Genomic DNA, 25,546 nt, shown 5'->3' on the forward strand with positions numbered 1-25,546 from the left:
TTCTTTGGGAAAGGTGGAAAGGTTCTAAAATTAGATTGTGGTGATGTGAATGTACTAAAATCCATTGCATTGTGTATTTCAAATGGGTGAGTTGTATGGTATGTGAATTATATCTCAATTTTTAAAAATTTAATAGTAGAGAAATAGACAGTGAAGTTAACATGTTAACTTGGGTACAGGCTTCAAAAATAATCCTAATAGATTTCTACAGAGAAAACTTAGCTGTAACTTTTTTCGTAAATACTTATGCCTTGGGACTTCCCTGATGGCGCAGTGGTTAAGAATCCACCCGCCAATGCAGGGGACACGGGTTCAATCCCTGGCCTGGGAGGATCCCACATGCTGCAGAGCAACTAAGCCCATGCACCATAACCACTGAGCCTGTGCTCCAGAGCCCGCGAGCCACAACTACTGAGCCCATGAGCCACAGCTGCTGAAGCCCACACACCTAGAGCCCGTGCTCCACAACAAGAGAAGACACTACAACGAGAAGCCTGCACACCACAACGAAGAGTAACCCCCGCTCGCTGCAACTAGAGAAAGCCCGCACGCAGCAGCGAGGACCAAACACTGCCATTAATTAATTAATCAATCAATCAAGCAATTAATTTTAAAATTCTACAAAAAAATTCTTATGGGGCTTCCCTGGTGGCGCAGTGGTTGAGAGTCCGCCTGCCGATGCAGGAGACACGGGTTGGGTTCGTTCCCCGGTCCGGGAAGATCCCACGTGCCGCGGAGCGGCTGGGCCCATGAGCCATGGCTGCTGGGCCTGCGTGTGTGGAGCCTGCGCTCCGCAACGGAAGAGGCCACAACAGTGAGAGGCCCGCATACCGAAAAAAAAAAAAAATTCTTATGCCTAAATATGTATATTTTTCTTAATAATAAATTTAAAAAATTCTACATAGCAGGTTACTTTATTTAAAGTTAATTTGACCAAAATTTAGTAGCAGTTGTATTTATCAGTCTGAGTGACAGTGTAAGTTGAAATGTAGATTTTTTTTCCCCTAACATATTTCTCTTGTTGCCATTATGTTTTTTGAGTGAACAGAGATGTTTGTGTTATGAAAAAGATCTTTGGATTTGGCACTTGCTGGAGCAGGACAGAGGTGTTCAGTCTGTGGTCTTGAACAAATAATTTAATTTTTTAGAGCATCGATTTCAGGAACTTTAAAGCGACTATCATGCCAGCATAAAAGCTTTTTTTTTTCTTTCTAGTGTTTATAGAAGTTTTGGAGGTTTTCCTAAGAAAAATAAGCATAAGTATATTCAGCATCTATCCTTGTTTCAGTTTGTTTGTCCACACCAGTGTTATCTTAGATTTAGGGCTTCTGCAAACAGAAATGGTATCCAACTTTGTCTAATGTCTAGTATTACATAAACAGGTTCTCTGTTTATATTATTTAAAGAAATTAAAATTTTAATAACATTATTGGTGACCTTTGAAGTAGTAGGTGATGGAAGTCATTGAAATATTAACTGAAAAGCTTATTTTAATGTTCTTCCTAATATACATCTTTTGCCTTTATAAAACAATTGTCATTGATTTTGACTGTTTTTAGATACTAGCATGGTATCTACTAATTATGTTAATTCCAGATTAGTGTATAATTTGAAAAACATATTAACTGTATGTTATCACTTTTCACCTTTTAGCTTGCTTTAGATAAAATTATGTGTTTTAATGAGTGATAGCAGTTGATTTTAGAGATTTCTACTGTAATTGCATTACAGTACAATACATGTACTGTATTGTACATGTATTATTTGGTGGCTCATGTGTGTCAAATAACTTTTTTTGTTGCAGTTAATTGATAATACAGGATGAGTTTCAGTTGTGTGTGTGTGTGTGTGGTTTTATTTTAGCTTGAAAGCTACATGATATTAACATGCTAGCTTTTTCTTATTTGCAGAGATCCTGCATATTTTGATGAAAATTGGCTAAACAGAATCAAAACTGAAGTAGGAGATAATTGGAGGCTAAAGGTATTTTCTTTTTATTTTCCTATCTGTTAATTAATCTTTTACTTGGGTGTATATAATACTTGTTGACTTTTGCTCTGTGTCTAGTGAGCTTTGGAAACTTAGATAACCTTTGGTGAAATAATTTAGAATTGAAGATTGGGGTAACCTGGAATTGCTCACCAAGACACATTCTGCGTCAGCAAAGCATAGTGACTGAGGGCTCGGGCCTCAGAACCAGACTGCCTGTGTCCGCATCCCAGCCCAGCTGCTCACAGCCGCTGGGAAAGTCTTTAACCTGTCAGGGCCTGAGTTTTCCCGTTTGTAAAATGGAGATTGTGATAGGATCTACCTCACAGAGATAAATGAGTTAACGCATATAATGTACTTATTAGGACAGTAATGTTAGTTGCTAGTGTTGTTATTAATAATGAGGAAATACTGGGCTTCCCTGGTGGCGCAGTGGTTGAGAATCCGCCTGCCGATGCAGGAGACACGGGTTCGTGCCCTGGTCCGGGAAGATCCCACGTGCCGCGGAGCAACTAAGCCCGTGAGCCATGGCCGCTGAGCCTGCGCATCCGGAGCCTGTGCTCCGCAACGGGAGAGGCCACGACAGTGAGAGGCCCGCGTACTGCAAAAAAAAAAATAAATAAAAAAAATAATGAGGAAATACTGATCATTGTTAACTGTGTCCAGAACACTCAGAGATTGGATTATTTTTACTTCCTTCCGAGTAGCCTTATTTTCCGGTATTCCTCAAGCATCTTGGATGGAAACTCACAGTGAGAAACACAGCTTACACTGCAGCCTCCCACCCGCCTAACTGCATGTTCCTGAATAGTTGAATACGTTTTTACCCTTACTTAATGCACTCATGTTTTTAGTTTAGTTTTTGAAGTATAAATTGCAACCCATCTGTAAATTATTTTTTTAACTTTATATTTTGAAACGATCATAGATTCACAGGGGTTGGGAAAAGAAACGTACAGAGAAGTTCCACATACCTCTCCCCGAGTTTCTCCAGGGCTAACGTCTTGCGTGACTGTAGTGCAGTAGCAAACCTAAGGGACCGACGTGGATACGATCCACAGCGCGTTCACAGCGCAGTCGCTCTGCACACGCTCTTCTGTGTGCACGCGCGCCACTCGGTGTGGCCCCGTCAGCGTGTGGACTCGCATGACGGCCCTGCGGGGGCGGTGCAGGCCGCCCCATCCCTGCCAGGTGTCCGGTGGTGCCTCTGTCCCATCAACCACACCACCCTCACCCGAACGCCCGGCCACCGCTGACTTGTTCTCCATCTCTATCGTTTCCTTACGCCACCTTGATCTGTGGTCGTGACTGGCAGCTTGGAAAACTCTGGAGCCATTTATTTTTCATACACATTGGTAGGGACTCCGAAATGCAAGTGAGTGCGCGTGTGAAACCCCTGGACTTAGGATGAGCTAAGCCTGGTTTGTCTTTCTATTTCCCCATAAAACACATGTTTGAGGAAAATACTTATTCACTGACTAGATATTGGGTCTGCCAAAATCCCAATTCCTCCTTTTCACTAAGCTAGAGTGAATGGATGCTGTTTAATTTCTAAATAACCTTTCAAGCATAGGCAATTTAAGTGATGGCTTTTTAACGTTATAACCTGTTTAAAGCCTTGCTGCCAAATCAGCTTATGTTTGCTGCTGCTTCACAAGAGGGAGCTGCGTATCCCATGCCCAGGCACGCAGCGTGTGCGTAAATCCACACGGTCTTCAGTGTCACAGGGTGGCAAAGCAGTAACAGAGAGAAAGCGAAATGTTTGTTGGACTCTTAATATTCTGAACTGAACGTAACCATTCCGATTTGCATTCCTATTCTCCATGTTTTATCCTATATTATGTTTCTTCAATTACATTTCTTCAATTTTAAGATTGATTTTAAGATACCATTGATTAATGATAAGATTTGTAGCTTTTTTCAGTGGAGAATAAACTACCGTTTTAAGTGAACGCATTGATTTTTAAGACTTTCTAATTTAAAATGTTATAATATGAAAAACTGAACACCCTAGAACCGGAGAGAGTATATTATATATTTTCTGTGTCTCCAGATTTTTAGGCATACAAAGCATGTTAGTTTTATTTATGAGATCCTTTTTTTTTTTAATTTGAAGTTTTCAGTTTATTTTCTCCCTTAGAAATAAGTATGTCTTTGATTAACCACTGGATCCCCCTGCTGTGGAGTCTTTTATTTGATAGCTACCACTCCTACAGTCTTCTGTCCTAGGACATCTTCAACTCTGAGCATCTTCCTGGGAACAGCCAGGTGGATGATCAACAGTATCGCATCCTGTACGCATGTGACGTAACACAAATTCAGCCAGATGAGCTGGGTCCGAAAAAAGAGGGAAGAAAATAAGTTTACCGTAAATAGTGCAGGTGATTCTGCCTGTGATTCCACCCAGGTGACATGACCCGGAGCCTGCGCTCTGGAGTTGAGTGAGTGTTCGTCCCTCATCCTGTCTTGTTACTGGGATGCTTTTTATAGCACAGTGTCTCGCAATGCTGAGCGTTATACTAACATTTAAAGATATAGTAGTATTTTTTTTAAACCTTACGGCTCCTAAATATTTACTTGGTCTCGGCTGGAGAAAAACACTTTTCTGACCATGGAGGAATTTGGAGACATTCCTTCCTAGGCGACTGCCTGATTTGTAGGTTGTGTTAGGAGATATCCAAGGGTCATTTTGACTGTGATTTTTGTTTAATGCTCTAAATTTAGAACTTACCCTCTACGTAAGATGCAGCTCTACGTTTCTGGGTAAAACAGCACTGAGCTCAAGTCTTCACTAAGGATGACACATTTTTTTCTTTCCATGCGGAAGATCTACATAATTTAATCTTACTGTTAGGTCTTGTTCAGTTACCTTCGAATTTTTGTCAGTGTGGTTAGAACATTGAAAATCTAACATAATTGGATACTTAATTGGCTTTATAAATCTCTTAGATCAAATAAATTAAGCCATTGATAGTCTTTTTTATGATAGTAATTCAAATGTGCTGCTGGATTTTATTTTTTATGTTTACTTTATGATTAACAAGAATGATTAGTTCAGAAATTTTTTAGGTTAAACTATATTTTCATCTGTGATTGCCTTTTACCCAGCTGTTTTCTCTCTCTTTAAACAGATAAGCAATTTAAAGAAAATTTTGAAAGGAATCCTGGATTACAATCATGAGGTAAGGAGTTTTTTTCATTCTGTTTGGAAGTATTACTATGGGATGGTTTAATCTTACAATATTTTACAATAGTTTCAAGTAAAGGAAATGTTACCTTAATAGTAATAATCAGCTTTATCTTCCATTGTATGGTCTCTAAGATGTTGGTTCAAAAAGCTGGTTCACCAGCTATTAGGGGATTACTAGCTAAATAATCTTTTTCACTATACTATGGATAGTTTGTGAGTGGTTACTCCTTTATGTTAAACTTTCCTTTCTGCTGTCCGTTAACTCTCTCCTTTCTTCCCTTACTGGTGAAGGTGGTTTAGAGTCCATGCACAGTTACTAACAAGTCCTGTGCCTACTTCCATTTTATTCGTCAGCAAACCCCTATCCCTAGATTAACTCAGTTTATCCTCTGAGTCTGCATCAGAACGGTCAGGCTATCACTGGGGAAAAAAAATAAGGCAGTGGAACTAGTTTTACTTTAAATTTCATGATCACAGATACCAAGTGGACACAACATGGCCTAGAAACACCTGTGTTATTTCCTTACTGTTTTTTCCCGACAAGCTTATGTGCCTTTAAACCTACATCTATACTTATGTTATCTGTTTTCACCTCAGTATGTGACTCTGCCGTCCACCCTACTATTCAAGTCCAAAGCCTACAGATCATCCTGCAGTCCTTCCTTCATTCGATATCATCAGCAAGACCTATAGTTAAATCTCCAAAATACAGTTTTCTCTGTTTCTGCTGCCAGCACCTCTACCGAGCCATCACCAGCTTTTGCTTAGATTACTCGCGGAGTGTGCCCTGATTTCACTCCTGCCCCGCCACAGTCTATTCTCCACTCTCAAGCCAGGATGATTTTTTGAAAAGGAGAATTTATGTCACTCTCATCCTCCAAGTCATCTTCCGTGCTTTCCCGTCGCATCGAGAATCAGATCCATACTTCTTACCAGGAGCCACCGGATACTGCGTGACCCCTCTCACCTCCTCTTTCCCTGCTCTTTCCTTACCCATCACACTACAGCCACATTCATCCTGCTTTTGTGCTTTTAGGATCTTCTTTTTTCACTGTAGGGTTATCAGACAGAAGCCTACCCGTTTGTCTAAATGTGTCATTTCATTTGGGGCCAGTTTCCCCATGAAGGAAGCCTCCATTCTCTTTCCTTATGTGGGCGTCTTGTTAGTATTCTGGAGTCAGACGGAGTGAAGGTGGCCAGGGGTGTCTACCTGTTGTGGGCATGAACCTGTATTTAACTTCTGCTCTTTCTGGTGCCCCCTGGTTCAGAACCTCTCAGGCTCTACTTCTCTGGAGAGTGCACATCCGGTCTTTCTGGGGGTGGGGGTGGCGTGGAGGGGTCAGTAGTACTCATTTTCTTTGCCCAGTGTACATACCACACAGCAGATGAGGGACTAAGTTTTGGGGACTCAGGGTAGTTATAATTTATGTATGGGAGGCATAAATAGAAATGGGGGGTGAGATTGGCTCAGCTGCTCTGCTCTTAGCGGTGAGTTTCTGGTGCTGACAAACTAATCTCTGTCTTTTATTGGGTCATATAGATGTAAATGCGATTCTCATGTTTTGATCTCTGTCCAGATTTTAGGGCAGCAAATTAATGACTTTACCCTCCCTGATGTGAACCTTATTGGGGAGCATTCGGATGCCGCCGAGCTGGGAAGGATGCTCCAACTCATTTTAGGCTGTGCTGTGAACTGTGAACAGAAGCAAGGTAATTTACTTGATGTCAGTGTGTGCATGTAAAATAATTAAGGAAAGTAATACACATTGTATGTTATATATATAAATCACATGTACGGACAATAACATCTTAAGGCCACCCACAAATTATGCCATTTTCTATGATTTTGCCAGTAATCTGTTTTCAAGCTTAAAAGAGTTTTACGGGTTAGAATAAATTTGATTATGATGACGTTCTTCCCCTTTCTGCAGGACTGCGTAATTCTTTGATCAGATTATTTTTAACTACACTGAATGTAATGACATTTACTGTTAATTGGACAAGGTCCAGCCAAATTAATTAATCATTAATTAATAATAGTCAATTCAGCTATAGGAATGTAAAGTTAGATATTTTAGGTTGCAAGTGCAAAGGGCTTACTTCATAAACATTTACTGAATTCATGCATCATGCTGGGGCTTGGAACACAGTGTCAGACAAAACCAATATGGTACCTGCCCTCACGGAACTTGCAGTTGACGGGGGTGGGCATTTCTAAGTAGAACCCTTGACTTTCAAAGGCAGATGAAAAATTATTTAATGTAGTTCATTGAATTCAGATAAGAATTTCTTATGTATTTATTCTGTTAGGAGATTCATCAGCTCTTGGAGATGTATAGCTGTTAAGAGTTGGCTAATTATTTATTACAGGGTGTGAATAGGAGAAGACAAGGATGTTACCTATATCGGTCGTCCTATGGGAAGGCAATCAAAATATTTGTTGAGCTTCTCACACAGACCAAGTGTTCTGTGTAACACCAAGCTTGAGGTTTTCCCTAAAAATTACATAAATGATGAAATATTTGAACAGGATTTTAACCTCTCACTGTCCAGAGGGCGTGCTCTGGTCTCAGGAACACAGCAGAAAGCTTGGATCGAATGCACTTCTGAGTTTCCGGGTGTTACCTGTCACTGCCCTGGGGGCCTGGCCTGTTTCCTCATCTGCAGAGGGAGGGCACGACCGCTGGTTGTCGTGAGGAGTCGGTGAAACCGTGTGTGTGTTTGCTTCGTAACCCACAGCACACTGCAGACACAAGGGCTCTGTGTTTAGAGGCTGTTTCTCAGTTCCTAGAAGTGAGGCGTTGGCTCAGCATGCATTTCTTTTGGCTATCTGACTTATCAAACTGGGGCACATAAGTGGTGGTGTATTTGAAAAAGCAGAGATTAGCAGTAAAAACGCACTAAAAATAATATTTACCAAGTTCTCCCTCTTGCCCGGTTAACAGAACAAACAGCACTTTTCACAAATTGCGAAACTGAGACCCATGTGTATTGTTTGACTTGCCCAAGATCTCTTGCTCGTGAGAGGCTAGCGAGGACAAAAACGCGTGTCTCCCACGTTAGAACTGAATGCTCTTTGTACTGAGCTGAGCTGTAGGCTTTGGACCTAGACGCTCACTTTGCAGGACAGACTCCCTGGCGTAGCCCAGCTCATTCTCCACTGCCTCCTGGATCTGCCAGTAATCATACGTACTTGGATTTTGGACTTTCAAGATTTAACTTTTTTTTTTTTAACTTTTCAAAACTAGCACATCAACGTGGTTCTCATCATCATTTTATCATCCAGCATTTTACGGTGTTCGCGGGGAAGGGCCTTGACGTGGCAACACCGCTTCTTAACTAACGCTTCCCCTCTCACACCTGACTAACCTCCGTCCCCTGTCCCCCGTCACCCCCTTCACGCCCACGGGGCTGTCGTCCGTCTTCCTCCCATGACTGGGCCACTGCCTCTCCCCACCACGTTCGCAGTCTTTCCTTCCGGTCCCGGCTGTGCCAGCTGCTCTGTAGCCCGGGAATCCTGTGCTTGGTGCCTTGTACCCGACGCTCGTAGGACGCTCCTCACTAACAAACCAAACAAACAAAAAGTTCAGCTCAGACTAAAGGGATTCTTCTTTTTTTTTTTTTTTAACTGGAAAGTGGTTGAGTTATGATGCACAGTATTCCTACTTTGGGCCTAAGAACGATGACTGTGTTTTAAGTGTGTTGTGTATACTTGCGTATGCATCACCACACATTGATTGGGTACAAGCATCCTTACGACAATCCTTCCTTAAAAGCATGCTTTGTTTAACTAAAAGCTTTGGCATTAACAACCAGAATGTCATAATTTAGTAGTGCTGTCAAAATCCTTTTTTTTTTTTTTTTTTTAAACGAGTTACCTGTCAAGCAAAGGACTGCAGTTCGGCATTCCAAATCCATGAGTTTCTTGCCACTAGGTCACTGTAACAATTGCACAGTAAGACTCCTTCATACAATACTAGAGTGCTGAGACAATTTTTTTTTGGTGTTTTTTTGGGTATAGAGCGGAGAGAGGCAGGTTGAGGCTATAATTTCCTAATGACTTTACGTTTTAAAATGTTTCTTATTGGGTGGGTGGGCGTGGTGATACGATGAATTGGGAGGTTGGGATTGACACGTATACACTGATGTGTATAAAATGGATGACTAAGAAGAACCTGCTGTATAAAAAAAATCAAATAAAATTCAAAAAACATGTTTCTTATTAAAATATATTTACCGTATTTGTTGAAATCCAGCTGGCCTATTGATTTTTTTATGCTTAATTCCTGTTTTTTCATCTATTATTGGATTTGAAAATAAGGAAAACTACTTCCAGGGCTTTTTTTTTAGAAGGCAAGAAATTATTTTTTTTTCATCTTTGTCACTACGAACGGCTAAGGGAGTCTTCTCTTTTTCGGCATTGGTGAGGGTAAGGTTGATGAAATTGATTCTTTAGCTTATTAGAGATTTGGGTCATTATTTTAAAGCCCAGGGTTACACAGTGTTTGTTTAACTATAGCGTCAGCCTCTATCTTAAATTCACCTTAACTCTTTGTCCTGAGCAGGTCTCAGTTTCCCTAAGTTTTTTTTTTTTTTAATTATAGAAAATATTAAGGTAGAAATTATACACAATTCAATACTTTGATGTCACATAAGAGTAAAACACAGACATCAAAGTTTTATAACATGTAGCAAAGAATAATGTGAAAGATTTTTAGATTTTAGGAATAGTAATACAGAGTCCTTTCCATTCTGGCCTTAGGCTGTACTGTTTCATTGTTTTACATTCCCGAGATCCTCCATTCCTGTGACCTTTAGCTGTAGCCTCAACTTAATGGGGGCAGGCAGTTATTTTTAAGGAAAGCTAAATAATGTGATTTTCAGCCTTTACTTTACCTATGACACATGTATTTAACCATATACGAGGAATTCCGAGGAAGAATCAAAACACAGGAAACTTCTTTTCAGAATTCATGAAGTGTTAGCCTTTACTCCCTTGATTGTCTATAACTTGAACACTGACATTCCAGGTTGTTCTTACTTTCAGAGTACATCCAAGCCATCATGATGATGGAGGAATCTGTCCAACACGTCGTCATGACAGCCATCCAGGAGGTATGTTGGACCTTTGTGCTTACAGTTTGTGAGAAGTTAAAGGAGCAAACATGAGTTTAAGTAATTGAAGGAGAAATTTTAAAAAGAGATTCTCCTACTCATTTTTTGAGAATTTTTTTCTTCGCACTTATGCTATAGCTTGTCTCATTTTTATTTAAACGTTAAATGTTTATCTGGAAATTATAGATATTCCATAACTATTCCTAATTTTTTTAAATGCTCTAATGAATTAGGAATGGTAGACTAATTCCTAAAGCCATTATGAATAATATCTATCTTAAACCAGCAGTCTGCCTCACACTTCAGTATTGGTTTCTTATTTGGAAGGACATGGGTCTTCAACTCCAGCCAGACTCAAGGCAATTTCTAGATGAATATATATTTGAAATTGTAGGAGGGGAAAAATGTTTTTTTCCTCTACCCTTTCAAGTTTTTAGCTGGAGCCTCTGTTAAAAACAAACGAACAAAAAACAGATTAACAACAGAAGAGCATACAAATGTATTTAAGTTTTACACAACACAGGAGGCTTCATAAAGAAATGAAGATCAAAGAAGTGTTTCTTTTTTTAAAAAATTATTTTATTTATTTATTTGTGGCTGTGTTGGGTCTTTGTTGCTGCGCGCAGGCTTCTCTAGTTGCAGCGAGCGGGGGCTACTCTTCCTTGCAGCGCGTGGGCTTCTTATTGCGGTGGCTTCTCTTGTCGCGGAGCTCGGGCTCTAGGTGCGTGGGCTTCAGTAGTTGCGGCACGCGGGCTCAGTAGTTGTGGCTCATGGGCTCTAGAGCGCAAGGTCGGTAGTTGTGGCACACGGGCTTAGTTGCTCCACGGCATGTGGAATCTTCCTGGACCAGGGATCAAACCCGTGTCCACTGCATTGGCAGGCGGATTCTCAACCACTGCGCCACCAGGGAAGCCCAAAGAGATGGTTCAACCTGAGTGTTTTGATGCTGGATTTGGTGAAGAGTGGAAAGTCTTATGGAAAAATGTGATAGGGTGAAAAATGGCAAGTCCTGTTTGTTCAGATTCCTTCCGCATCCCTCTGACTTTGGAGATACGGATACTCACTCCTTTCCTCTGAGCATAGGGAGGGCGCCTCTCACGTGAGGGACTTAAGACCTGCTTCAGGGGAAGGTCAGAAAATCTTTCCTGTCCCTGCTGTTTCTCAACTTCCTTCAGCTTGAAACATTCAACATGCCAAGTTGCCACATTTGGGGGTAGCATGTCCTGAACTCCATCAGGTGTCAGACATAGAACTGTAAAAGTGAAAATGACCTTAAGATGGGAGAAGTTTTTAATCATGGAAGTAATGGAAGAAACCTTTAAGGGAACTAAAATAGTATACAATGTAAGTAACAGAAAAAAATGCAACAGACAAACATGAAGAATGCTAAATGCAAATTAAGATAAAGTGTTTCCTTTTTTATTTTACTTTTTTTTATTTTAAAAAATTTTTTTAACATCTTTATTGGAGTATAATTGCTTTACATTGCTGTGTTAGTTTCTGCTGTATAACAAAGTGAATCAGCTCTAAGTATACATGTATCCCCATATCCCCTCCCTCCTGTGTCTCCCTCCCACCCTCCCTTCCTATCCCCCCCACCCCAGGCGGTCACAAAGCACCGAGCTGATCTGCCTGTGCTATGAAGCATTTCCTTTTAAATCCGACCAACTGACTATGAATCCAGCAGTTCCCACTACCTCCTCAGATTTGATTATTTGCTGGAATGACTCATAGAACTCAGTAACAGTGACGGTTTATTACAGCAAAAGGATACGAATCAGAACCAGCCCCCCACCCCCCGAAATGGAGGTCTGGGAGGGTCCCAATCTCAGTCTCTGTTGTCCCCTCCCCGTGGAATCAAGACACGTCACCCTTCCAGCACATGACCGTGTGACAACACACAGAGAGCTGCCAACCAGGGAAGCTCACCCGAGCTTTCATGTCCAGCGTTTTGTTGGGGTTTCATTTTATAGGTTTGATTGGTTGGATCATTGGCCACAACGTTGAATTAAATTTCCAGCCCCTGCCTCCTCCCCAGAGGCCAGGCTGATATCAAGTGGCTCAAAGCCCCAACCCTCTCATATGCGGTTGGTTTTCCTGGTGTCACCAGCCCCCAACCAGAGTCATCTCCCAGCTTAAACTATCTAGGGACCCGCCATGAATATCAAAGACACTCAGCAGAGAAATCCCAGAGATTTAGCGGCTACCTCCCAGTCACTGGGGACAAAGGATCAGCCAAAGTCACTATCATACAGGACATTTCAACAAAGCAAAGCTTTTAAGAGAGGATCAGTTTGTCAGTCAGCACTGATGGTAGGAGGGTAAACTAACAAAATGATGGTCACCCAAGCAAGATATGAGTTTAATTCGCTCTTAAGTGGTCGCGGGTTGGCTCCGTGGGCATCAGGGCCGCAGCTTTCTTGCATCCTGTTGTCTGCCTTCCCTAATATGTGATTCCGACCCCGTGGTCAGCCATGGCCGTTTGGCTTCCAGCCCTCGCTTTCACATTCACATTCCGGCCGGCAGGCAGGGCTGAAGGAAGGCTCTCCGCTTCCTCTCAGTAAACTTCCAGGAATTCTCCCTCCTCTTATCCAGCTGTTACTCACATTGCCACACAGGGAAGCCGGGGAATGTGCTCTCTTTTCCAGGTGGTCATGGACCCAGCCAAAATTTGAGGATTCTTTTACTAAGCAAAGACAGGAAGAACAATAAGGGGCCACTAACTGCTCTGCCTCACTGTAATTGATCCTGTGATTTCACGTTTAGGAATTTATCCTGAGGAAATCTGAAATAGAGAGATGCATAGGGATAACCGTCCTGGCAAGCGTTGATCTACACCTACTACGTGCTGCTGATGCTGGTACTCACTAACACATTACATTTTAAGTGCACATTCATTTTGTTTATTTGGTAAATACTTATCGAGCACCTAGAATGCAGTAGGAGCTATAGGAGGCCTTCAGGATACAACTATGGAAAAGGTAGACATGGCCTCTTGTCTCACAAAGTGTGATCTAAAGGGAAGAATGGCCAAACGAGCAACTCGAGTACTTCCAAAGCATTCAGAGTGAAAAGTGCCGTGATGGGGAAGAGATAGCAGGACCTCAGAGGAGTGTGTCCCTCAGCGTGGGGATGTTGGGGAAGGGTTCTCAGAGAATGCAGCATCTTATCTCAGCGCTGGAGGAGGAGAAGAGGTCAGGAAGGGCGCACGCTCGTGGTCCAGGAGGCAGCCGCATGGCACGGGGAGGTGTCGGAGGAAGCCTCAGCAGGCACGGGGGGTGTGGGTGCTGGAGGCGAGGCAAGAGCCGTATAAGGCCAGTAGGATAGGATGCTGAGCAGCTTTGTGGAAAGAGCTGGAATTTTGGAAACCAGTGAATTGCTTTTTAAGGAGAAAATACGCTGAAGTCTGTATTTGAGAAAATCCAGGCAGTGAGAAGAATGGATCGGAGGAAAACAAGGCTAGAAAAAGGGAGAGCAATTGAGACCATAGTAATTATCCAGTGAGGAACGATGGAAGCCTGAACTAGGTTGCGGCGGCTGGGTGGAGAGAAGTGGACAGATTTGAACATTGTCAGAGCTTTACTGAATAGGCTTGGTGACTGATTGGGCCGTGGGGGAGGACGGGGTGGCTGGATAGAACTATGGAATTGAAGAAGGACCTTTGTAAGATGATTGTCTGTATGTCTTTACTCAGGTGCAGATGACTTTGATTTTTTTTTCTGTTGTGGTAAAATACACGTAACATAAAATTTGCCATTTTCAAGATTACTTCGTAACATGTATCAATATTTAGTTCCTTTTCATGGCTGAATGGTATTCCATGGTGTGGGCGTGCCACACTTTGTTTATCCTTCATCATTTGATGGACATTTGAGTTGTTTCCACCTTTTGGGTATTGCAAGTAGTGCTGCTGTGAACCTGAGTGTACGGGGTTGTTTTGAACACCTGTTTTTATTTTACTTTTTAAAATTAATTAATTAATTAATTAATTTGTTTGTTTATATATTTTTGGCTCTGTTGGGTCTTCATTGCTACGCGCGGGCTTTCTCTAGTTGCGGTGAGCGGGGGCTACTCTTCATTGCGTGCACGGGCTCCTCATTGCGGTGGCTTCTCTTGTTGCGGAGCATGGGCTCTAGGTGCGCGGCTTCCATAGTTGTGGCACGTGGGCTCAGTAGTTGTGGCACACGGGTTTAGTTGCTCTGCGGCATATGGGATCTTCCCAGACCAGGGCTCAAACCCATGTGCCCTGCATTGGCAGGTGTATTCTTAACCACTGCACCACCAGGGAAGTCCGAACATCTGTTTTTAATTCTTTTGGGTATATACCCAGAAATTGAATTGCTGGGTCACATGGTAATTCTGTGTTTAACTTTTTGAGGAAGTGCCAGCACAGGTGTGTTTTCCACAGGTGCTGCACCAATTTACATTCTCACCAGCCATGTGCTAAGAATTCTAATTTCTCTCCCTCATTGTCAACCCTTGTTATCGTCCATCTTCTGGATATTAGCCATCCTAGTGGATGTGAAGTGTTTTCTAATTGTGGCTTATTTGTATTTCCCTAAAGACTAATGATGTTGAGCATCTTTTCATGTGTTTGTTGGGCATTTGCATATTATCTTCTTTGGAGAAATGTGATTGGTAATCAATTAAATGATAGTCTTTTAATTCTTGGAATGCTAATAGGAAGAAGCCACAGGAAAGAGCAAGATACAGGTTGAGATAACAAGAGAGAGGATGATAAATAGTACAGGGTCTCTGAGAAGCTGGGAAGAGACAGAGTTGAGAGTGTATTACAAGAAGATTGAAGAAGGAAAGGATGGGTATGAATGCTGCCAATTTTGTAGGTTAAGGTACAGGAAATTGGGGAATTTCTTGTCTGGGGGCAAGGTTTTCTGAAGAAGAGTGGTGGGGGGTTGGTGAGGTTTGAGAAGTAGGAAAGGTTTGGAATCTCTAAAAAAAAAAGTTGCACTTTGTGGGCAACTTTGAAGGCCCAGCTGAGATTGGAAACTATGTATTATGTTTTATGGTTTAAAAAATATTTATTCTCTCAGTACTTAGCAGTCAGGATATATGGCCAGAAGAGATAGGCAGCTGGATTGGTCTTGGATTGAGATTTTGCCCCGGAGAAGGTATTAAGGTAAGAGAATCGATTATATTGACAAAGTCATCACAATAGTAGACTATGACGTCTAGGCCAGAAAGAGAAGGTAACTGATTAAACAGATGATGAACTCTGTAACCTAAAGTATGGAGTTGGGGAGATTTCGAAAAATAAGCTGACGATGTTGGCAGAAGAAAGAGGAGTAGCCTTTAGGCAGGCAGAGCAGTAATGTTCACCGTGGAGTCAAAGCAAAGTGAGGAAGAATGAACGTAAGATGATGGGCTGTCAGTGAAAACCAGGGAGGAAATCGGGAGGTATAGGACCTGGAAACTTCATCGAGGTGGCCATCCTAGCTGGGATTGACTGCGGGGAGGCAGTGTTCAGGGGGTTTTATTCACAGGTGCTGCTATGTTGTGATAAGAACTAACATGTAACAATGGGGACTGGAAGAAAATACTTCCACTCCCTTCTACCCTCCCCCCCCCGCACCCCCCGAATTAGATCCTTCCTCTCTGAGTGTCTGTCACAGCCCTCATCACATGACACTGTATTTGTCTTTCTTACTTGAGCTGTGTGAAACCCAGGGCACAGGGAGCTTCTTGAATAGTTCAAAATTACAGACGTGGTTATTTCTGGATGGTAGAATAGTGGGTGTTTTCTCTTTGTATTTTTTCTGAATTTTATCTTCTCTACATTGGGTGTTTTTTTTTTAATTGGAAGAAAAATCTTTTGAACATCTTTTTATTAATATTCTTACAATAAAAGCATCAAAAATTGAAGCCAGTATTCTTTTACTCTTTCTGAGATTTTTTTTCCCTCCTAATTATGCTAAGGGACCTTCACTCTTCTCATGACAGTAATATAGAGCAGTGGTTCTCAAACTTCAGTGTGTGGTGCTAAGCCCTAACCCTAGAGTCTCTGATTCAGTAAATCTGGGCAGGGACCCAAGAATTTGCATTTCTGACAAGTTCCTAGTCAATGCTGGTGTTGTTGGTTTGGGGACTTCTCAGTCAGTGTTGAGAACCACTGATGCAGAGAAAGAGGTACCGCTGAGCATAACATTTCAGTGCTTTAGAGAGTGGGATGAAGGCTGAAATGACAAGATCTCTCAACAGTCTGTCCCCACGTTTCTAACTGTCCCTCTCTTTTGTCCTTCAGACAGAGCATAAGAAGGAAACAGGAGAAAATTGGGACATTTGAGTCTGCCCCTGACATTTGTCACAGTCAGAATTTTATCCCTTCTCCCCAAACCCTCACACACCCTCTGGATCTTCTCTGTGTGCAACACAAGGGTGAGAGAGGCTGGGACCTAGGTTCGTGTGTGTGTGCGTGCCGTCACTGAACATTAGCGGTTAATTTGGGCTGATACTATGTGACCCGTGTTTATTCTTCAGAAATAGTTACTTAGCGTTGCTGTTTTTTTCTGAAAAGTCAATATTTTAAATATTTAGCCACATTTTAACTTAAAGGTTTATCTTTTGAGTGGTAAGAATAAGTAATGCTTGAGTCTCATGACTGGCCCTGCTGTGAAAATGCATACCAGAGTTACACGTGTGATTTTATGTGAAGGCTAATCCTGCAGCCAAACAAAGCTCCAGGCTGAAGAGCTTCAATGTATAGGAAAATGTTCCTTTTACATGTGTGATTTCATTGTAATTTTTATAATTCTATGGCAGCTGGGTGTTCATGTCTGTTGTTGAAAGTGTATTATATAGAATGTCACTTTTTTCTCGTGGTTGTAATCATTTAAATCTTAATTTCAGCTGATGAGTAAAGAGTCTCCTGTCTCTGCTGGGAATGATGCCTACGTTGACCTTGATCGCCAGGTACCTGATCTTGCATTGTTTTTCTCCATGCAGAGATTAAAGGGTGAACTTTAGATATTAATGAAAAGGATGTTTCGGTTGAAATTGCTTATGAAATATATTGGTATAATTCTTTATTTTTTACCTGAAATTCAAGAACTTAAGCCACTTTACTAATGGATCTTACACACTTGTAATTAAATTTGTAATTTGTAATTAACATATTATTGCACAACCCACTTTGAAATACATTAACCTCTTTAACTTACTATAACTCATGTTTTCTAGTCATGGTTTTTCTTTTTCCGTCAGTGATATCTTTCTGTATGCCACGTTTAACACAATAGATGCAGTCCTGGAAAATGGCATGTGTTTAATCCTGTGATTTATTTATAATACAAAAGATATCTTACCTTTTATTTCATGTTATTCTTCAATTGAAGAAGTCTCCTCTGCCCTGCATCTTTGTGAAGAAGTGAACTGTTTGGTTTTCACTGACAGCCCATCATCTTACGTTCATTCTTCCTCACTTTGCTTTGACTCCACGGTGAACATTACTGCTCTGCCTGCCTAAAGGCTACTCCTCTTTCTTCTGCCAACATCGTCAGCTTATTTTTCGAAATCTCCCCACTCCATACTTTAGCTTACGCAGTTCGTCATCTGTTTAATCAGTTACCTTCTCTTTCTGGCCTAGACTTCATGGTCTATTATTGTGATGATTTTGTCAATATAATCGATTCTCTTACCTTAATACCTTCTCCGGGGCAAAATCTCAATCCAAGACCAATCCAGCTGCCTATCTCTTCTGGCCATATATCCTGACTGCTAAGTACTGAGAGAATAAATATTTTTTAAACCATACAACAATTGAGTTGAAATACACTAGCTATTTATTTTAACAATTGAACCCCTGCTCCTCTAGCACATATATATATTTTACCAAGGTGAGATTTCTCAGTTATTACAGAATCAACATTACCAAGAACCAGGTAGCCCTAGAAGGTGTATAAGAAAACTTGATATAAGGAAAGAACCAATTTCCAAGTACAGAAAAGACAAGACGCCCGACTAAAAGATGTCTGCAGTTGGAAGTGCCTTCTTTTGACTCGTGCAGAAGGGTTCTTGATTTCTCCCTGCCCCACAGAAAGAACAGGGGGAAGCGTTTTAGTTCTGTATTATACATGTGCGATTATTAGTTGTTGCCACTTCATATTGCAGTGTTCACTGTAGCTCTTTGCTTCTACCCAGCTGAAGAAAACTTCAGAGGAACTGAATGAAGCTTTGTCGGCCAAGGAAGAAATTGCTCAAAGGTGCCATGAGTTGGATCTGCAGGTAAGAGATCTGGGTTTGCACCACCTGTTTGCAGCACGGCTCTGCATCCCACCACGTGCCCTGGGTCCCACGTGCGGTACAGTTTGGCTGTAACACAGCCCTAGTTCGAGAAGAAAAAGGAAAACAGAGCCTGGAAAAAGAGTGCAGACTGAGCAAAGGTCCGAGTTTTCCTTCCTTCTCACAGCCCCATCAAACTCATAATAAATGAATTTAAAATGGGATAAGCCCACAAGAAAAGAAGAGAAAGAGGAGAGAGCTCGGCTCTCAGGAGGGCTGGGGGAGATTTAAAAGCCCTGATTTGTAGCGTTTTTCAATTTCCACGGTATAAACACTGTCACAGCGACCAATTCCAGGCTGTTAATGGTTTAGCAGTCGGCTCACCAGACTCCCGAATATTCAGCAAGCAGCTTGGTTATAGCAACAGCAACAGCACACCACTGCACGTCATCAACCTCGGAAGGCCCAAAGGCAGTTGGGTAAAGTGCCAAACGGCCTAAAAGGAGTAAAGACTGCAGTGGCCAAGAACACCTATAAAGAGGGAGGGAGCTGCTGTAGCTGAACTCCAGAGAGCCGCCATGCTTGGTGGAAGGCTGCAGCGAGGTGTAACGGGGTCTTCTGTAGGAGAGCTCAGCCCCATTGCCCGTCACCCACTGCAGATACCCTGACCTGTAGCTGGTTTCCCACTCAGAGGGTTCTCTTCTGAAGAAGTTAAGCAAACAGAAGTACAGGAGGTTAGACTGAGTATTAGTATTGCAGGGTAAGGCCCTTTTCGTTTTGACCTTTCTGGATTCTCTAATTTACAGATAACGGATTCTTACATGCGAGGAAAATCTGTGTAACAAAAAAGAGAAAGGGTCAAGATAAACAGGAAACTAGCCCTAGAGGAAGTGGAGAAATTGGGGTAGTAGAAGAGATTTTTCTTTTTAATTTTTTAATGCCCTCGTGAAATTGGTGAAGATACTGCATCTATAAAATAAGGACAAGATGCTATTTTAAAAAGAAAAAATCAGAGATCAAGAAACACTAAAAATAGAATTGTCAAAATAAAAAAATTCAATAGAATAGTTAAAAATAAAGTTGAAGAAATCTCTCCTAAATTAAAAGACAGAAAATAAGAAATAAAATTGTTTGTCTGGGATTTACCTCAAAATCAGGGAGGAGGGGGGAGTGGATGGAAGTCCAGATGGGTGCATAATTGGCCATGTTTTGATACTTGTTAAAGCTGGGTAGTAGGTACACAGGGTTCGTGGTATTTTATACTAGAAGCATTTTACCTTGAAAGGCGTAAGAGTTGGTCATTGCTTTGGATGCAGATAGGAAGAAGTGTGACCAGAGCACACTTTCTGGGTTATGTAGTAAATAATATTTACCTAGTCATAATGTTAAGTGCTATTAATTGCTTTTCAGATTCTAAAATTCAGCTATACACAAATGCACAAATAAAATTCAGCTATACACAAATAATGATAAATAAGAGTTGGTTGTTTCTATGAGCAGGATATAAATATTCTCTTTGAGGGTGTAACATTCAAGTCATACACTGGAGTTGGCAGACTGCAGCTGGCTCTCTGTCTTGTGAGTAAAGTGGTAGCGCAGGCGGGCTTGTTCCTTGATGTGCTGTCTCTGGTGCTTTCACGCTGCACGAGACCTGTGGCTCTGAAAGGCTCGGCTGTTCACTGCCCTGTTCCTTACAGAAGAGTTTACCAGTCCCCGGTGTGAACAGATCGCAAGGCGAATGGCGGGGCTGCAGAGAGGTTATGAGGAGATTGGTGGCAGCGCCATGACACACTCAGCCCTGCAGAAAGCAGTCGTAACACAGGCGTGCTGATGTGACCTCTGAGGTAGCGATGTGAACGTCATTGGTCTTCAGCATTTAGCCCTGCCTGTGGAGAAGCAGTGTTCTGAAGGTAAAGATGCGGGTGATGGAGGTGACGCAGGAGAAGCAGGGTGAGGCAGAGCGCTGAGGGCCCGGCGGGGCCCTCGTGTTCTCGTCTCACCACGAGGGAGCAGCGGGCAGTACACGGCCGGCCGCTTCTCGCCATCCAGGCTCAGCTCCAAATCACGTGGTTCACCTGTCATGAAATATTTACCGGGCACTTAGGTGTGCCCAGTACTGACCTCAGTCTCCCTGGGAAGCTCCTCGGTCACCAGCCTACCATCGTCCTCCAGCCTCTCCTCTTAGTCTTGCTCTTTTTTAAAAAAAAAAAATTATTTGCTTATTTATTTATGGCTGTGTTGGGTCTTCGTTTCTGTGCGAGGGCTTTCTCTAGTTGCGGCAAGCGGGGGCCACTCCTCATCGCGGTGCGCAGGCCTCTCACTATCGCAGCCTCTCTTGTTGCGGAGCACAAGCTCCAGACGCGCAGGCTCAGTAGTTGTGGCGCACGGGCCCAGTTGCTCCGCGGCACGTGGGATCTTCCCGGACCGGGGCACGAACCCGCGTCCCCCGCATCGGCAGGCGGACCTGCAACCACTGCGCCACCAGGGAAGCCCCTTAGTCTTGCTTTATCCGTCTGCAGAGCACTTTCACTCTAGGTCCTGCATGTATTTATTAGTTTACTTTCTTGCTTAATATGATTTGTTCTTGTTTATATATTTACTCTGATGATTTGTTTAGAATATGTAACACATAAGAATAAGAACTGTCTCTGCTTTTTCCATCGTGGTATCCCTTGCACCGAGAAAATTGCAGCAGTACCTAGCACGTGGTAGACCCACGATGATTATCTGAGTGAGCGAATGAGCGGGCACGTGATGGAGTGAAACAAGTCAATGAGTAGTTGTTCAAAATTGCAGAGGTGGCCAGTGAAGGGAGCAGTAGTGCTGTAACTATTTGTGGAAAGGCGGGATGGCGCAAGTGGCTCTGATTTCACATGTCAGAGAGACAAGTCACTAGATAATGTGTGAGGTTGATAAATCAAGTAATAGTGGGTATAACATGTTGCTGAGAGATGTCAAGTCACAGCCAAAAACAGTAAAATTAGGAACATTAAAACTAGCTGTCTCTTGGAAGTAGAAAAACTCAATGGGAAACTGTAGCTTTCCATCATAAGCCCCTTTGCCTTATTTGCTTTTTTTTTCCTTAAATTGTGTTTATGTATTATTTTTAATAGTCTCCTTGTTGACTAAAAAAAAATGCACAATGTGAGAGTTGTGAGTTAAGTTTTGTTTGGGGCAAAATGAGGACAGCAGCCCGGGAGACAGCATCTCAGCTCTGAGGAACTGCTCCGAAGAGGTGGCGTGGAGGTCAGTATGTATGTGATTTAGGTGAAGGGGGTGCGTGCAGTCAAGCACACGTTCTGGCAGAAGGTGGCTGCCAGTCACGAGGAGCCTTTGTCACCGTTGATGATTTTAGTGCTTTTTTAGATAGGAGGAGATGCAAGAAATGGGCTCATAAAGTCGGCTCCTGAAAATCTCTAACTATCTGAAGGCCTGTTCTGCCAGTTTTCCCAGGGCATGGGGGTGGGGGGACCAGGGCATGGGGGTGGGGGGAGTGGGGTGGGACAACAGACGGACTCGTTCCTGATCTCCTCCTGAACTCCTTTCAAGGGGCGTTACAGGTCAGCGGCTACAGCAGCTCATGATCTAATCCTTGTTGAGGTAGATGACAAGTACCAATTTGTAGTTGACACCTTTTTCGGTCTATGTGAAAAGGATTTCTGCCAAATATATTGAATTAAAATACTTTAGCCACGTTTGCTAGTCTGATACGTCTGGTATTAAGATGTTGCATTATGCACTCAGCCTTCATATAAATTGACCACATACCAGGCTATAAAGCAATTCCCAATAAAATTCAAAGAATCTGTGTCTTTAGATCATGCTTTCTGACCAAAGTGCAATTTAAGATAGAAATTATTAGCAAAGAAATGAGCTTTTAAATTTTAAAGCCTTAAATATTTATTTTAAAAAGAATGAAATAGCAGAAATGAATGAAATAGACCAGTGGCACGGAATTGCGCTACTGCTCTAACTCTGAGAAAAGACCCGTGCGTTTATGGAAATCTGACGAGTTAGAGAGCTGGCATTTCAGACTTATTCGTTTATTCAGCAAACACTGAGCACCCACTCCAGACCCTCCACTGTTCTAGCTGCTGTCAATACAGTGAAGATAGGGGAAAACGCAGAAATGGGTAAAACACCCCTGCCCCCAAGGGGCTTGCATGCGATAAAGAAGACAGACAGTGAACAGGATAAGAACATGGTCTGTCGTGTGCTGCTGATAAGAATTCTAGAGAAAGGGGGACTCGGGGGGGCGGGGGGACGGGCTGGGAGGAACTAGTTCTGAGTGGGTCGTCAGCAAAGGCTGCCCGGGAGGCAGCGAGTTAGTAAATCCTAGAGGGTGGATAAGCGGCCTCCCAGGCTTCCCGCGGGGATCATCCAGGCTCAGCGCACAGGCCTGACGCGGGGCAGCTGGTGTCTCCGGGAGCACGAAGATGAGGGCGGCAGGAGTGAAGCCTGGGGAGAGGAGTCCGTCTGCAGAGGCCTGACAGGCCTTGGTACAGGCTGAGTAGATAAATGGGAAGCCTTTGGAGGCTGGTGAGCAAAGACCTCCGAGTTTGATTTTAATGGATGGATTATGGTGGCTGCTGGGTGGAGGTGAGGGCCAACTCATGGAGGCTAATTCAGAGGCCTTCACAATAATCAGGCAAAAAATTAGGTTGGCTTAAATCAGAATTGAGGGGTGGTAAGAAGTGGTTGAAATCTGTTTGAAGGCAGAGCCGCTGATGTTTGCTGAAAGAGTGGCCATGGGTGTGAGGACGAGATGGATCCTGCCTGAGCAAGTGGAAGGACAGAGTTAGCATCGCTGAGATGGGGAAGAGAGTGGGAGGGCGGGGCGGGGCGGTGGGGGATGAGAGTCCCACCTGGATGGGTTAAATTCAGACGCCTAGTGGACATCCAGGTGGACGTGATACCCAGTGCAGGGTTCCAGGCTGGAAATAGAAACATGCGAGCTATCAGTGAATAACTGATGTTGACAGCCCAGAAGCTGGAAGCCATCAGTGTATTTAGAAAGGAAAAGCCATGCGTGTGCCAGAGGCAGGGAGATGAAGAGGGCTTGACTGGAGTAAGGAGGCACACAGACCAGGAGAGGGAGGTGTCCCGGGAGCCACAGAAGCCAAGGTCGACTGATCCTGAGGATGGTGGGGCAGTAGCCCAACTGGGACAAGTTCCAGAGAAAATGGGGGTGGAGAGAGAGAATCAGAAATGGCAGGCAACTGCTGTTTTTACAGTTTTTTGCGATGTAGTTGACATACAACAAACTGCTCATCTTTAAAGTGTACAGTTCCGATGTATGTTGACACGTGTCAAAGTGTGAAACCATCACCACGGCCAGGAGAGTGAGTTCTCATGACTCTGCAATCCTCTTCCAGTCCCGGCTCTGCGTTCTGTCGCTGTAGATTAGCTTGTATCTCCTAGAATTGCATATGAAAGGAGTCATACACAGTGTACTCCTTTTCTGCCTGGCTTCTTTCCTTATTTTGAGATTCATTCATGTTGTCGGTATTAATAGTTAATTCTTTTGTGTTGTCAAATAGTATTCTGTTGTATGGATGTGCTGCAATTTATTTATCCATTCACCTACTGGTCAACATTTGTTTTTCTGTATTACAAATGAAGCTGCTATAAACATTCTACGTCTCTGTGTGGACATATGCTTTTAGTTCTCTTTGGTAAATAAATACCTAAGTGTAAAATGTCTGGGTTATGTGGTAGTTGCACGTTTAATTTTTTAGGAAAAGGCGAACCGGTTTTTCACAGCCTGTGGAACATTTCACGTGTGAACAGGTGTGTGAAGCTCCCTCTCTCATTTTCGGCATTCTAGTGGGAGTGAGTGTATGGATATAACATTGTGGTTTCAATTTGCATTTCCTTAAGGACTAATCATGAGTATCTTTTTGTGTGCTTAGTTGCCATTACATACCTTCTGTGGTGAATTACCTTTTCAAACGTAAAATAAAGAATGAATTCTTGCTTACTCTTAAGTACTGCTCTGCCTGTGCAATATTCCAAAATAATGTCAGCGTTTTAAGTGGAGGTTGCTTGTACTTCTTTAACAACAGGCTTTAATTCGTAATGGTAATTCACAAGTGATTTACGCGGATTCCAGTGTAACTGGAGAAAATAACCACTGTCTTCCTATATTCTAACAGGTTGCAGCATTGCAAGAGGAGAAGAGTAGTCTGTTGGCAGAGAATCAGGTATTAATGGAAAGGCTGAATCAGTCTGATTCTATAGAAGATCCTAACAGTCCAGCAGGAAGAAGGCACCTGCAGCTCCAGACTCAGTTAGAACAGCTCCAAGAAGAAACATTCAGGTAAGGGACTACTCACTCAGCTCTCATTTTTTAAAATTTGGTAATGTCTTTTTTTTTAATATAAATTTATTTTATTTATTTTTGGCTGGGTTGGGTCTTCGTTGCTGCGTGCGGGCTTTCTCTAGTTGCGGCGAGCGGGGGCTACTCTTTGTTGCGGCGCACAGGGTAATGTCTTTTAAAGTTAAGAATGTAGTGTTAGGACTTTCGGGTAACTGCAGACCAAGGAGGCTGTGCAATTAGCCACTTCCTAAAAGTCTTCCCACACGACATGAAATTACTGCTCATTTAGGCAAATCTATCAATGCTCACCCTCAATATGACTTGCAGACAGAATGCCCCAACTGAACAATAACTGTGGGTGAAAGGAAGGCAGCAAACACCAGCCCACCTCCATCCTGCCAGGCACTCTGAGGCAAGTAAAGGCAGACAGAGAAAAAAATCAGAGACAGAGGAAGAACTAGCGAAGGGGCCTGAGGGTGAGTTGGAGCAGTCGCTGGAAAGATTAAATTCACTCAAAATCGGAAATTACTTTAAAACAAAAAAGGAAATTAGATCACAAACTGCAGGGATAGGATTTCAAAGTAAGTGTATCTTCTTAAAGGGCCAGATGCCAAAAAAATACACAGGCACGGAATTTAGAGATTGGTGCCCTTTCCAGAGCACAGTTTAAAGAAACACAAAATAAAGGCCAGGTTCGT

At 42.6% G+C, this 25,546-nt stretch overlaps 1 protein-coding gene across 2 annotated transcripts in view; it reads left to right on the forward strand.

The window, feature by feature from the left end:
- Positions 1 to 25,546, forward strand: part of HOOK3 (hook microtubule tethering protein 3) — a 93,173-nt gene that overhangs the window by 25,332 nt on the left and 42,295 nt on the right. The window contains exons 3-9 of one of the 2 annotated variants that reach the window (XM_059049122.2): positions 1,911 to 1,983; positions 5,121 to 5,171; positions 6,757 to 6,889; positions 10,227 to 10,294; positions 17,159 to 17,221; positions 18,449 to 18,532; positions 24,685 to 24,848. In XM_059049122.2, coding sequence (XP_058905105.1) covers positions 1,911 to 1,983; positions 5,121 to 5,171; positions 6,757 to 6,889; positions 10,227 to 10,294; positions 17,159 to 17,221; positions 18,449 to 18,532; positions 24,685 to 24,848 — 636 coding nt within the window. The remainder of the gene's footprint in view (positions 1 to 1,910; positions 1,984 to 5,120; positions 5,172 to 6,756; positions 6,890 to 10,226; positions 10,295 to 17,158; positions 17,222 to 18,448; positions 18,533 to 24,684; positions 24,849 to 25,546) is intronic. The other variant, XM_067022718.1, reaches the window with a different exon arrangement.

This window comes from Kogia breviceps, chromosome 20, assembly GCF_026419965.1.
Source record: "Kogia breviceps isolate mKogBre1 chromosome 20, mKogBre1 haplotype 1, whole genome shotgun sequence".
NCBI lineage: Eukaryota > Metazoa > Chordata > Mammalia > Artiodactyla > Physeteridae > Kogia > Kogia breviceps.